The sequence below is a fragment of the Perna viridis genome, chromosome 10, assembly GCF_037379345.1.
Source record: "Perna viridis isolate PV_CMFRI_1.1 ecotype Kerala chromosome 10, ASM3737934v1, whole genome shotgun sequence".
Lineage (NCBI taxonomy): Eukaryota > Metazoa > Mollusca > Bivalvia > Mytilida > Mytilidae > Perna > Perna viridis.
In genome coordinates, this window is record NC_142454.1 from 23,422,461 (window position 1) to 23,437,772 (window position 15,312).

At 31.3% G+C, this 15,312-nt stretch overlaps 1 protein-coding gene across 6 annotated transcripts in view; it reads right to left on the reverse strand.

Annotated features, from left to right (window-relative positions):
* The window catches only part of LOC148605032 (solute carrier family 4 member 11-like), a 43,778-nt gene that overhangs the window by 14,524 nt on the left and 13,942 nt on the right, over positions 1 to 15,312 (reverse strand). For 2 of the 6 annotated variants that reach the window (XM_088548268.1, XM_088548262.1), the window contains exons 1-4: positions 7,722 to 7,860; positions 1,957 to 2,395; positions 1,215 to 1,252; positions 729 to 963 (exon numbers count right to left, since the gene is read on the reverse strand). In XM_088548268.1, coding sequence (XP_088404394.1) covers positions 729 to 963; positions 1,215 to 1,252; positions 1,957 to 2,374 — 691 coding nt within the window. In that variant the 5' untranslated portion in view covers positions 2,375 to 2,395; positions 7,722 to 7,860. The other 4 variants (XM_088548267.1, XM_088548266.1, XM_088548265.1 and 1 more) reach the window with 4 other exon arrangements.

A 15,312-nucleotide genomic window follows, 5' to 3' on the forward strand; every position in this document is an offset into this window, starting at 1 on the left:
GATCTAGGGGTGCAGGGGGTAGGAACCCATCTTTCTGTTTGAAAATTTTTCATTTTCATATGTAAAATTGAAAAAAAAATGGTAAATGAAGTCATATCACGTCTCCTTTTTCTAGAACCACGACCGGCACCCTTTCTCTTCAAAGTGTCAGGAACCGCCCCTGGTTTGTCCATATTTTGTTAATTGTTTCGTGTTACTTTTTTATTTTTTTCCTTGACTGATTTAATTTCTTTTGTGTTTCATTTTTTTTTACGGTAAGCCATCCTTTTGTGATGAGAGCTGAACATATCTAAAAATGACTCTGAAGATTTAACGCTTCTAATTGAATTTACACATAATAGTTAGTTTTATACTAAGTTTGACTTCGACATATATTTAAGATATGTAGATAATTTGAAACGTGAGATAATGTAATTTATATGGTTTAGAGAATCTATTAACATAGATGTAGATATCATAGATGTAAACAAAATCTGATTTTAAAGTCATCTTTTTTACATATAATACAATTGTATCTCGAAATTCTACCGAATAAATGTTTTTCTTTTTTTAATTCAGTAAATTCCTTTAGAATAGTTAATTTGCATTAATAGTATAATACACAAAAAATATTCATTAAGGTACTAACAAGGATATAAAGCGGTACATATGAATTGAAATTAGTTCTTTCCTTCTTTGCGATTAGAAAGATTGTCTCAGAAAAATCAATTACAAAAGTAATTACTAACCCTGATCTCTGGTAAATAAAGCAGATTTGGCTAGATCAAGACTGAAATTATCTCCCTTTGTGTGATCGAGACTTGTTTTCGTTTCGTTCATTTCAAGAATTTTCTTCAGGATGTCTTCAATTATCTCGTCGAGACTAATTTTATTGAGATCCAATATCAATGCACAATGATCAAGAAATTTCTTAATATCTTTCGTTGCTCTACATTCCATAGAGAAATCCTTTAGTGGAACTTTCTGAAAGGTCAATTTATAAAGACGATATAATGTATTTCTGTATTTCAGAATTATAGAATTAGAGCAAGTCATATTATTTACATGCGTAAATTTCGGTAATCATAATTTCTGCGTAAAAAAATGGTTTAAAGAAATTCAAAGACATTGGTAGATAACAATTTAAGCCATGTTTCCCAGGAAGGGAGCTGATAAAGGATACAAATAAAGTAATGCATCGTTAAAAATGGCTTTATCTGTTATTCGTTACTCACCTCATGCCTTGCATACATTAAGGTTTGGCCATTTTCATCTAAAAAAAACATGCCTACAGTTATTTTTTTCTGATAAGTTTCTGGTTTTACATTAATGATTAGTTTAAATAGTAAATTAATTTTAAGAAACGCAACTAACAATGTCCTAAAACTTTATTAAGGCCTGCTTTTTACGTACTTATTACATAAGTTTTTGTTTTGTTTAATAAAGTGGAGGCTGAATATTATAAAAAAATGCAAAATGTCAAAAGTTCAAAAAATATCAGTACGCTGCTTAGCATTTTCTTTAAATATTTTTAAAGCATTTTGTCACATCCAAAATATATTATACTTCATACAAAATTCGAGATTTGTTATTGAACGTTTACCTCTACGTTAGGAATGGTGTATTAAACCAGGTTTTGTGTTATTTTGGACTATTCCTTACTTTCTTTTCTCCTACACAATGATTCGGGGAATTATGAACCGGCTATACATTTTTCCATCCGATATTTTTCCAAACCTCATTATACATTATATACATGCAACCCCCTTGACTGGAAACAATATTATCAAATCGTATGTGCAAATAACATATACCATATACTGTTTGCAGTAAAAAGGTGCTAAAACGAAATACTATACCTTGAAAATATATCAATCTCGTCTGCGTCTAGTGTGATACATTACTTTTGTGTATTATTCAGAAGAGATACCTCTTCTACATGCACTATAAGTATGATACATTAGGATCTTAACGTACCTATAAAACAGTCGTCAAATCTTACTCCACTGATTGTACTCCTGCTCTCATACATTGAATTCTTTTTGTTTGGTGTCAAGTTGTCAGGTCTGCACGGCGATATCTGGACCGAGCCTTCACTTTTATGCCTCCTACGCCCTCCTCCCTCATCCTCTCGTATGTCTAACGGGGATAAATATCCTCTCTTTTTTAACTGTCCAACAGAATCGACAGAGTTGTCTGATGGCGATAGATAAAGACGACCATTTTGTTTTAGCTGATGCATCATGGGATTCGATTTATTGAAATTTAAGTCTTTATTGTATGGGGGTTGGGGTGATGGAGTTGACTGCAAATCAGAGGTACTGCCATCAGGAGCAAAAACAAACACCTGTTCTAATTCTACAACTGTTTCCTCTGGAGATGAATCCATCGTCATAGAGTTAAGTTAAATATTGGTCTACAATAAAGATTACATTTATGTAAAAGGAATGTGACGGATTAAAAAAACAACAACAAAAGAAACAACAAGAAATATAAAACAAAACATAAAAAAAACAAAAACCAAAACAAAAAAGAACAAAATAAAACATGAACAAACACAAACACACGCACACAAAGATTATGAAAAAAAAGCATAGGAAAAAAGTCAATATTGACATCTCTTCTACAATTAGATATAAAAAGGATTAAACTTACTTTCGTTTGCATAATTTGATATCCACATTCATTTATTTTCGACTTTATTTCAAATTGGCAGATATGATGTCAGAACTGCCTTTTTCCTTGCAACATATTAAAAAAAAACCCATTATACCTTAACAAATGTGTATGATAAGTGCTTTTTTGCGAACACTATGAATACTAAGAAGTAAATGACATATCATAGAGAGAAAATAGGGATATATCTTGCCATGTTCCATTGACAAAGACCAATGTAAAGTCTTTGTCAATGAAACATGGCAAAGTATATCCCTGTATGCCTGTAATTAGGTAGCTGTCTCTGTAAGAATCATGCAAAATCTGGAAAATGTGATACACTTTCAAAAATGCTACATATTTTTATTTTTGTAATTAAGTTGTTTCATGGGTCCATATTATGAAATGTTTTATTATTCATTCAAATCTGCCTGCACTGAAGAGATAATAAATATTGAAAATCCAATATATTTTATTGAATTTGAGTGTCATTTGAAGAGTTATCTCCCTTAATTTTTAAGCATACAATGCATTCTATATAATGTTTATCTCCTAAGAACACAGGTTATATGAAAAAATCGAATGTTAATTTCTGTCTACTATAGCAATTTAAACAAAATATCAAAAATACAAATATATACGCTTTCCACCCATGAATCATATTTTGCATGGCTCTTAGCTGGAGTTCTACTTAACTATTAGTGCTTTAAAGTATAATAGTTTGCTGACGGGAGGTATGATATGTTAACTCTAACAAAATCTGTAGAAAATATAAATCATTTTAAAGGCCACCAAATATTAAAAGAGCAATTATTTCTAACAAACATAAAAACAATCAGTAATAAAAGTGATTGTAAATAGGCTAAGTGTTCTTCAATGCACGAAATTCATCGCCCAACACAAGACTCGTGGTGTGTTCATACTTATTAAGCAATGCAATTGAATAGGAAAAAAATGAAGTATAAAACTCAACTAGGTTGAGTCGAGGTTTTTGTTTAACTCTGGAACTGCGAGGCAAAGGTTTTTCTTCCAGACAACAGAAGCTTGTCCTAACACACTGGAAAGTAAATTTTAGCCGGTCTGGTCGACGATATTACTTAAGTAGCAGTTTTTCTAAGAATTATGCAAATTCTGTAATATGTGTTTCCCCCCCCCCCAAAAAAAAAAAAAAAAAAAAAAAAAAATTAAAGGAAAAAAAGCTTCACATTTTCATTTTAGGTGTCAAGTTTGATTCAGTTTCCGCTATATAGATGACGTATAATCTTTAAACAATCCAATTTCGGGGATTTGGTACATCGCATCTACCCAAAAGAACTTGAGATAAAGGATACTACAGACACTGTGAAGTCAGCCTCATATCTTGACCTACACTTAGAAATCGATGGTAAAGGCAACCTATTGACCACACTTTACGACGAACTTGATGACTTTTCATTCAGAATTGTCCACTTTCCTTTCATCTGTGGCAACATCCCTTCGGCTCCTGCGCATGGAGTGTTCATATCACAACTCATACGTTATGCCAGAGCTTGCTTTACCGAAACTACGCAGACTTTTTGTATCGCGCTAGATCGTTATGGTGTATCCATCAGCACCATGAAAACTGATTTATTCAACGGGTCATAGTTTTCCTTTCCTTGTTTGTCTACCCCGGACTTGACTTTTTGTGAGCAACGCGGCGGGTGTTTCTAGAAAAGCAGAGGACGCTTACCCTACCGGTGCACCTGGTTCATGCTCCCAGTTTTTAGTGGAGTCCGAGTTGCTCATTGATTTGTGTTACTTTGTATGATTTTTGTTACTTTATGTTCTTTGTTGTGTATGTCTGTTTTCCATGTGTAGTCTTTGTCCCTGGATTACATTCTTTTGATTATCGCTATAACCTTGGTTCCCTTTATTACTCTTAAAAGTCGATATGATGAATTATATATGTATAATTATTCATTCCATACCGTCTGTTCTTGGGAGATGAAACGCATTGAAAATCCAGTGCTTTCTATTGTATTATAGTGTCATTTACAGAGTTATTTCCCTTTCAGTACATTCTATATAATATATATATCTCTTATTAACAAGGGCTTGATGGAAATCTTTATGATATTTTAAATTTACTTTAGCATTTTAAACAAAATATAAAAAAAAATGATTCTCAGCTAGAGTGCTTCTAAAAGCGATAATTTCTATTGCGTTAGGAAATTTACGTTTTATGATATTTAGAGGACATTAACAAGTTAATGAAATAAGAAAGTATCTCAGACGCTTTCCCATTTTAATTATTGGATTGAATAATTAAATAAAGTAGACGCTTCATGATGTAAGCATTGAAAGTAACATAACTATTGCAGTACTGGTTTAGTTGTAAAGATGCCATTTCAAAAAAAATATAGTGGTTCGAACTTTACTTGACGAGTAGTTGAGTATCATAATGAACCTTAATGGAAGCGGGAGGTTTAGCGCGCTATAAAACCTAGTTGAACCTATCATTTCGTTTTATATGCCGGGGCCATTATCAGCTGCTCCGATTTTGTGGAACCTAATGATCGGATTAGTTTTCGGTTATTTTGTTGTTATCCTTATTAATCTTCTCAAAATTTGAAGTTTTGAGAATTATAATTACCGTCTTAATTAAAGAAATATACTAAGCAGCTGCTCGTTAAGTAACGTTCTGAATGTGATATTTCTACTGAGCTCATCATTGCCATCATACGTATATGCAGATTGTATTTACAAAATTAATATAACAATTTTTGCTGAAATCACCATTATCCATCTTATAATATTGAACAAATAATCGGCCATAGATTAAACAAACCAATGTAACTCGGAAGAAGATGCAATCATGTTCATTCAGATAGTCTTAACGTGTATTGTTAACACAGTCAATTGCAACAAATATGAAATAAGGGTCAGCAAAAACAGAACATCTAATTTGATCCATCTAACTTTTTGACATACACATTCCGGATGAATTTTATTTGGTACATTTCATAGATTTTTCCAATATTGTCAAATATGATGTTAGCAAACCTGTATCACGGACTTCCAATATCGTGTATACCTTCATAAGTAAATAAGATGTAGTGTCAACAAGTGTTATGTTAACTCAATTATTTAAAGGAACTCCTGCTGCCGTGTTCTTAAGACTTTACTGCAATTTATTAGCTTGTTTCTAGAAATGAAAAAGGTTGCTCATTCAACCGATGCAGATGATCTATGTTGCAAATGTTTGACAGTCTTGGTCGTATCGTTTAATTTACGAACTTGAAAAAAAAGTGAATGATCACGTTAGACGAGACATCATTATAAGAATTATCTTATGACATCACGACTTACGTTAAAATTATTTCGTAAATAAATACGACAAATAGTAATACATCTACTAATGATCATTTTGATATTTTTCTGTGTGCGTTCCAATTTATAGTCTATGTATTGATTGTTGTCAGTTCAATATACCTGTTCTTATTTTGCTTAACGTCATTCCTGGCTGATGATATGTGCCTATGATAATCTACATGAGTTAGTTTTGTAAAACATGTTTATTTTAAGGCTACATCTTTAGGGTTGTTAAAGATCAATTAAATAGCAGAATAAATGAACACGCATACATTGGTTGAGAAAAGATGATATTAAAGCATATAGCACGAACGAATAATATTACATCAAATTCATGATTTTTTTAAAACTCTGAGTAACTCGTTAGTAGACCAGTTCATCCGGGCTTTTATTTGACTTAGAATTGTCCCGATTAATAGTTATAACCGTAACTTATTTCATAAAGCAATGTCAACAACCGATGGTAAAATGATATAAGAGATTTACTGCTTTGCGGTTTTTCTCATCATAATATAGATTTATAGTAACCACAAGATATTGACTTGTACTGTTTATCACATTTGCCGGTCTATCTAAGCAACAAAATGAGGCTATATGTCGTGTATATTAAAAGTAAATCAAAAGGACAATCATAGCAAAATAAAACAAAACAAACAAAAACCACAAAATAAAAGAAGAAAGAGGAAACTTACAAAACCAAAAGCAAAAGCAAAAATATCAAAAATAAATAAATAAAAAAAAAATCTCTGTACTCTTGTGCAGACATGTACTCCAACCATTGTTCTTTTTGAAATTAATCGTGATAATTGCATAAAATTTATAACTTACCAGCTTTTATAAAACATCCCAAAAAAATTAAAATTGTTTCTCATGGGTTTGATAAAATCCTGGAATTACATTTAAATACCTTAATAGTCCAACAATTAAATTTAATTCCGTATAATTGCAATACATTAAGTACAGATAAAGTGAACGAAGCATTGAACACCTACTGCTGAAAATGACTGAATATAATTTATCAGCACTATCCTATGAATTAAGTCAAGCTTGATTTCGATCACTGCTAATATACCATTTTTATCACATTCTATAATATTATTATACACTTAATATTTCATGGACGATGTCTCTAGCATCTCTTCGAAAAATATAACATATCTAATCAATAAACAGGGTTGTTCTAATCAGCAAGTATTTGGATGATTCTCTGCGTACATAATGGAAAAATTGAGTTTGAAATAAAATACAAAAATACAAATCATATATATTGCAAATTTTGATATGCAGCAGACTTGTTTCAATACGTAACCTTTCTAGAAAAGCAGAGGACGCTTACCCTACCGGTGCACCTGGTCCATGCTCCCAGTTTTCAGTGGAGTCCGAGTTGCTCATTTACTTGTGTTACTTTGTATGATTTTAGTTACTCTATGTTCTTTGTTGTGTATGTCTTTTTTCCATGTCTGGTCTTTGTCCTTGGATTACATTCTTTTGATTACCGCTATAACATTGGTTCCCTTGATTACTCTTTCTTCACCAGCATAACAATCAAATCAAAGAAACTCTTATTAAACATCATCCAATACTAAATTCTCCATACACACAGAGTAAGATGTAAATAGTAAATTGAATTTCCTCTAGCTCAAGGTCAACACAATTTAAACCTATTACTAGACACACTAAAACGGTATAGAAGGGCAAATACCATTAAAAAGAAATTATTTAAACAAAGAAATTCCAAGAAAAAATTGACTAACCTTCAAATTGCATTATATTTCCCATTTAAAACAAATCAAAGGCACAAATCTAAATGCAACCCTATTGATACCCAGTGAAGTTATGATTGGAATTGCAGATGCCAAAATAATTCAACTTGATGCAATAAACTCAATACTGATAAGCAGGAGGTAACATGATGTAAATGCATTGCAAAAGGTGATTGATTGCGCTACGGTGTAATTAGTGATTTCAAAAATAACATGAAAACACTTCAAAAGCAAGAGGGAGTAGTTGTAAAAGATATATAGAGTGCCAAATTAAAAGATGACGGTGATGTAAAATACGTTTTCATAACCTTTTCATAAGTTTGGAGAATAATATAATGGCCCATTAACGATAGCTTCGTTTTATCTACTCTTAATTTATTACTGGGTTCTGGCAATCAGAGAACAGTATATTCTCTATGTTTTTTTGTTGAAAGAAAACGACTCAATTTATTCTTTTCATTTACATTATTTTCAATATTAGTTTTAATAATGTTTACTAGAGCATTTTTCAAATGATGTAGGTGATATAATTTCAGCATATCCCAGATCTTAATCAGATGCCTTGTGTTTTAAATTAACCATTACTGTAGCATAAAGTTCGAAGAACTTTGTGTTTGAAACTTTTAAACTATATTAAATGAAAAGAAAAAAAATAAATTTTATATCGTAACAATATGTTGAGCTATATTTAACTTCCTCATAACTTACCATCAAGCTCTAAAGCAAAATATTATCTCGAATATGCAATTCAATCAATTTTAACACAATAAATTTCGCATACTTATAGTATCTTTAATTAATAATGGCAATTGATCATTATTTTACATAGTTATTGTTTGAAAGATCCATAAAGTAATGTGGATATTAATTCTGATAAGGACTTACAATCAAGAGTAATACCGGCCAAAGCATGAATATCCTATTTATGTATTTTCTATAGCCACGTTTCGGGCTTTTTTAAAAGTATCACTCCAGCTAAGAATCATACAAAATGCGATTGATGGTTGGGAAGCCTACATATTTTTATTTTTGATATTTTGTTTAAAATGTTATAATAAACATAAATTAACTTGTGGTTTTTCATATAACCTGTGCTCATAGGAAATAAAAATTACATAGAATGTACTGTAAAATTCAAAACTAAGGGAGATAACTCTGTAAATGACACTAAAATAAAGATAAAACTTTTAGCTTTTCAATGTGTATTATCTCCTAAGAACAGACAGGTTGGGATTAATAATTCTACATTTCATCATATAGACCTATAAAGTAACTAATAACATAACTAAAAAATATGTAGCCTTTTTTAAGGTGTATTATATATTGCAGAATTTGCATGATTCTCACAAAGACTACTACTTAAAAACAAAATAGTCTCTAACAATCAAGCAGAGATTGATACGCCTAAACAATTTGTTGGAAATTTGTGAAAAAAATACATGTACAAAGTAAATTTGTTTGATTACTTGTAAAACTTCGCCAGCCTTGTAAAGTGCAGTCATTGGTATTATGCTTGAATATGTCTTCCTGTGCTATTTCGATAATTAAAAAAATCAACTTGAATTTATTTACACATTTACAAGATTATAATATCAACCTCTTCTTCAAATAGTGTAAACATTTAAATTTTGAATGTTTTGTCATGAGCAAGTAGCAGACAATAAACAAACAGTTATTCAAAATTGACGTAAAACACTGAAAAGAAATCCTATTTAGGTTGATGCGACATGTCACGGTTAAATCTTGTCATTGCTTACAACGATAGATTTATATAGATATTTAAGCTGAAATGGATTTGAGTAGGACGTGGACGCAATCAATTCAATGACCCGTGTAATACAAACGGAATCATGTCTATATATTCTATAACACACATTGATAAGTAGACAAACAGATTCGGCATTCACAAAAAAAAAAAAACAAAAACAAAAACAAAACAAGAAAAAAACAAAACATAACAAAACTAAATATACAAAAACTCTATTTATATTTATTTATATCTTCAACATCTAAGAATGTTCATTCTCATATATAGACGCCATACGTAACTGGTTTTGTAGACAGGGAATAAGCTTACCAAGACCTTCGAAAAGGTAAATGGAGAAGGTCAAATCTATCTTACGTTTCAGTAAAAACGAAACGATTTTGTTAAAGAAACATTTACAACAATCAAATATAAAGCCAAATTGAACACAGCTGCAGCATATTAAGTCTTCGAAAAACTTGACGACTCTTCCCGATGCAAAATAAAAACATTAAACGATATCTTGGCTACATAGACATTAAATATTGATGTAATAAAAGAAATATACAGATGATAAACTGGCAAATGTTTGTGCACTGCTGATTGATTATAACATATTGCTGAATTATTTCAAAAATAACCTACAAACGTCTTCAAATGCTGATGAAAGAGTTAGGTAAGTAAATCTGCCAATTTTTTTACCTGTAATATAACTATTCTAGGTAATCAAATTTTAGAACTGTATTATTTTAAGTAGAGTTTGATTAAAAGTTGAAGTTTAAAAATGGGCTGCGTTCTAGATCTAAACACAGTTTGTTAAAGGCTTTTCTTTTATATGTACAGTAAGATGGTTAAATTCAACATTTTCCCCAACTTAGGTCTTTCAAGTATATAATATAAAACAAAGCGAGTTTATATTAATATTGATATTGGAGAAAAACATTGTCAGCATTTTCGTTAATCCGAAGCAAATGGCTCTTCACATTCTTAATCGCAATTGTTTGATACACTTGTTATGCTTGTTATTAAAATACGTATTGTATTTGACGATCACGAGTCATTTAAAAGTAAGTCCAAATGTCTATCATGCTTCCGGTTTTTTGTTGTTGTCTGGGTTGCTCATTTACTTCGCGCTAGAACTCTTACAAATAGGCTTTTGGAACAAGGTTATGTTGCTACAGAAGTTTTTTGGTCGTCATCATGAACTCGTGAATAGTTATGGGGTATCCATCTGCACCATGAAAACTGATTTATTCATCTCATAGTTTTCCTTTCCTCGTTTGTCTACCCCGGACTTGACTTTTTATGAGCAACGCAGCGGGTGTTTCTAGAAAAGCAAAGGACGCTTATCCTACCGGTGTACCTGGTCCATGCTCCCAGTATTTAGTGGAGTTCAAGTTGCTCATTTGCTTTTGTTACTTTGTATGTATGATTTAAGTTGCTTTATTTTCTTTGTTGCGTATGTCTGTTTTCCATGTCTGGTCTTTGTCCCTGGATTACATTCTTTTGATTACCGCTATAACCTTGGTTCCCTTGATTACTCTTACGTTTGTTTCTATGTTGGAATTATTTCATATTCTTTTGTTGTATGTATAATTCTTTATTGTCTGGTTGTTTTTCCCTGAATTGTCTCTTATTTGAATTACGTTGTAATCCTAGTTCTCCTAGGTTTTCCTAAGTCGCGAAAGATTATCAGAAAAGAGCTGAACATTTTTAACAGTACACCCCGAAATGGACCCTTTGGTTCAAGGCACAATTTATATTTACATGGTATCACACTCATCAAGTAATATACTTTCTTTCTAACCCCCTTTTTGGTAAACAAAGGACATAAATAATATATACTGTTTCAATAGTTTAAATGGTTTCAGTAGTTAGGGTAAAAGAGATGAGAGAATAATCAAGGGAACCAAGGTTCTAGAGGAAATCAAAAGAGAGCAATCCAGGGACATAGGCCAAACATGGAAAACAGACATACACAACAAACTTTAAGTAAATAAAATAATACATACAAAGTAACAAAAGCAAATAAGCAACACGTACTCCACTAAACACTAGTAGCATGGACCAGGTGCACCGGTAGGGTAAGAAGTAGATCACTGCAAAGGCTCGCCCAAGATTTCTTTTTCTGGAATGTAAAATGATGTTTAACGAAGACGGTGTATTGTAAAATAATAATTAAAAAATTCCCAGTTCCATATGCATTTTATATATTTATTTAAGCATAACTACCATTTTTTTATATTTAATTATGTTACACAACTTTAATATCCATGATGATATTTGTTTTAGGATGATAAACATTGTTAAACAATGCTATAAAAATTTAAAATCTTGTCATTATATTACACTGTGTGGAATCTTTTTCTACCTTTTTAATGCATTAAATCTCTATGGAATAAAAATTAAAACATTGTATAATGAAATTATCGACGGGAGACATCTCAAGTAATCCTCAATGCATCAGCGTGATAATGGAAATTCCTATTTCTGCAAATAAAGATGTCGCACTATTAATAAAGGATGGTAACATAGAATCGGATACCAGGAAATCACCTTGACACAAGTTGTTTTCCGTGTTCTTGTTTCTGTGTCATGACACATATTACGTTTTATCGTTTTCACAAATTTTGCTTATATTTTTTTATGTTTACGCAGTGTAAGTTAAAGTCATATATTTTTTCGATGCATTATTCTCTAAAAACATTTATATTTGATACAGTCGATACATCAAATCAAATCAACAACAAAATCCATTTTGTTCAGAAGCAGTTACCGACCACATAACAAGTCTTAGTCTTTCAGAGAGTAACCAATTCAGTTTTCACTTTCGGGATTTAATAGCGAGAGTTTAGATTTCTACGGCAACACGCACGTGCAAGATAATGGGGTGCAGTACAGTATAATGAGTAAAACAATCATTGTCCGGAAGTTATATGTCGCGGAAAGAATTATGTAAAATAACAATAAGTGTCCATAAAACGATTTTTAAGTGTAAATATCAGTCTTAAATGGGAAATAGGATTGTACATTGTTCACATTATGAAATCGTCGCATTGCTAATAATTTTCCCCTTTTACATTCGTTTCAACTACAGTGTCGAAGACTTACAATATATTGGACAAATATGCGGTTCAACAGACACACAAATATATATTTAAATAAAAATGATATATTGGTGATTTATTATTTTATTTCAAATCAATATGAATCCTCAACATTCTCTGCTGACTAGGTACTGCTCATGTATGTTACTACAACTTTTTGTCATTTACGGTGAAACATATAACTAAGTTAAAAGAAATACTGTGGTCTCTCATATATACAATGCCTACTCCATATTATGAATTTATTTAAGTATCATTTAACGCTCGGTAGATTCATCTTCCCGTATTTTGATCAAATATCTGTCATATTTTACAACGGTTTTTATAAATAAGTACCAACGAATTTGCACTGACCTACACTGTTGGGCAACAAGTAGTAAATAGCTAGCGCACAACCTCTGGCATTTCTTAAATAGAAGAAGACAAGATGTGTGTAAACAATTATCAATCTTAAAGTTAATTGCTGTTCTAAGGGTCAGAAAAAAACTATTGAAACTAAAACATGCAATGTAGTTGTTTGGCTGAGTGTAAAAGAAACAATTCAAATGATGTTTAATGTCACTATGATCACATCTTATGTATTTTTCACTTGGTTTATATGAAATAACACAGTATATCAAACATTTGAGATTGGACCTATCTGAGATTTGAATTTAATGTTCATGAGATGATTAATAAGCTTTTTACCACATAAAAAAGCTTTTAGAAAAAAAGCTTAATGTATTTACAGGACACTGACTTTCTGCCAATATTTTACGGCTATTCGCTTAAAGTTTCCAGTTTGACAAATAATTTTCGATATAAAGTACATAAATCTTCAACTTAATAGTTTGTTTTTTTCTTTTTTATGTTTCCATCATTAAAGCAAACCAACGGTAAACAGTGATAAATTAAATCAATAACAAAACAACAGATATACGGAGTAAAAACATTTTAGACGACATTTTTATGTAAATACACACACACACACATATATCTATGGCAACACGATTGCACTAAGTCCAACCCTCTAGGCCACTCGGCCAACTTATCTATATAAAATATAGCTTTCGTTAACCGAGTGATACTTCCTCGTAAGTAAATCTTGAGCGCAAACATTAGCACATGATGCAACTGAATAGGACAACCTCTGACAATAGAGGATCTGTAACAGTATACAAATACAGCCAAACCAAATATATTATACATATAAGAAGTCTAAAGGGGTGAGGCAACTCTACTATCTTGCTACTACATTACTATGTAGATATATAGCATGCACGGCGAGAATCAACATGGTATGTTAATATAAGGATATATATTGTATATATGTCAAAATCTGTATCACATAATGCATCAACCCGAGAGTCCTATATCACCCCATTTTATGCAGATTTTAACATGTCATAACCATTATATCATATATTTTAACCATAATTCAAGTTTGGTCTGCAAAGGGTGCGATAAAAAGGCCTGCGATAAAGGTATATAATGTGATATAAGGTATGCGATATAGGTCTATGGTGTAATATAGGGTATGCGATATAGGGTAGACAATATAGAGTTTAAACAAGCATTTATAATGTTTATACTAATAAGTTATATTTAAATCTAAATATATGATATATATTATACATATACAATAAATGTACATTGCATGATATATCATACTTATTAATACGAGCTTTAGAAATTGTTAGAGGGCGAGGGTTTCCCGCGCAATTCTGAATATGCTAATTGAGTTTCTTAATTGATATTTTCCAGGAAATTTCATGTGTTGTTTTACCCGAAAATTTCGACGCGGTAAACCGTCATATCTTTGTTTGCCATCTTTTAAGCGACGATATATTGAAAAGCATTCAAAATTGGTTATTCATTTTCTGTTGCTTAAAAAGGGGACTTTATTAAGCCGATTTACAAATATTGCAGTTGTCTTTTTATATAATGGATGATCAATTAAAATAAAATGACTGGCTATAAGTTTAGAATGCACTACTTAAGTATTAAAGTATATTCGTAAAACACACACAAATGTGTTAAGAAATGCAAATATATTGGAAGAACAAGAAAAATCCAAAACAAGACAATCGAAAAGATTTAATGATGATCAAGACAAAGAATTATGTATTCAACTCCATGATTTACTTAAAATTCCCATTTATGAACTTCCGATATTTCTGTGTGCTATATCCTTGATCCCCATAAAACTTTATTACCTCATTAACAAACACCTCACGTCTGATTATAGTTTATTTCAGATACAGTGAAGTCGAAGTAACGTTTCCATACTTGTTATCAAAATCATTTTTGTGTATTGTGCTTCAGATTTGAAAGGCTAAGAAGAAAACTCGGATTAACACCAACTGTAAACTACATAACGCACATATTTTATAATTTTGGTAATGCTTTAGACTTGTGATTTGTTTTATATACTGACCTGATTTCTATGATTATTAAAGTGCATCTAAAACTTATCGTAGGAACACATTGTTTTACTGATTTAACATGTCATTAGAATTTTCCATATGCACTCTTCATGAGATAGCTTCTGGAACAACGTGTCTAAATTTCCCTTCCTCCTTCGTATAACCCGAACTTGACTTTTTATGAGCAACTCGGACTCAATTGAAAACTTGGAGCATGAACCAGGTGCACCGGTAGGGTAATCGTCCTCTGCTTTTCTAGAAACACCCACCGAGTTGCTCATAAAAGGTCAAGTCCGGGGTAGACAAATGAAGAAAGGAAAACTATG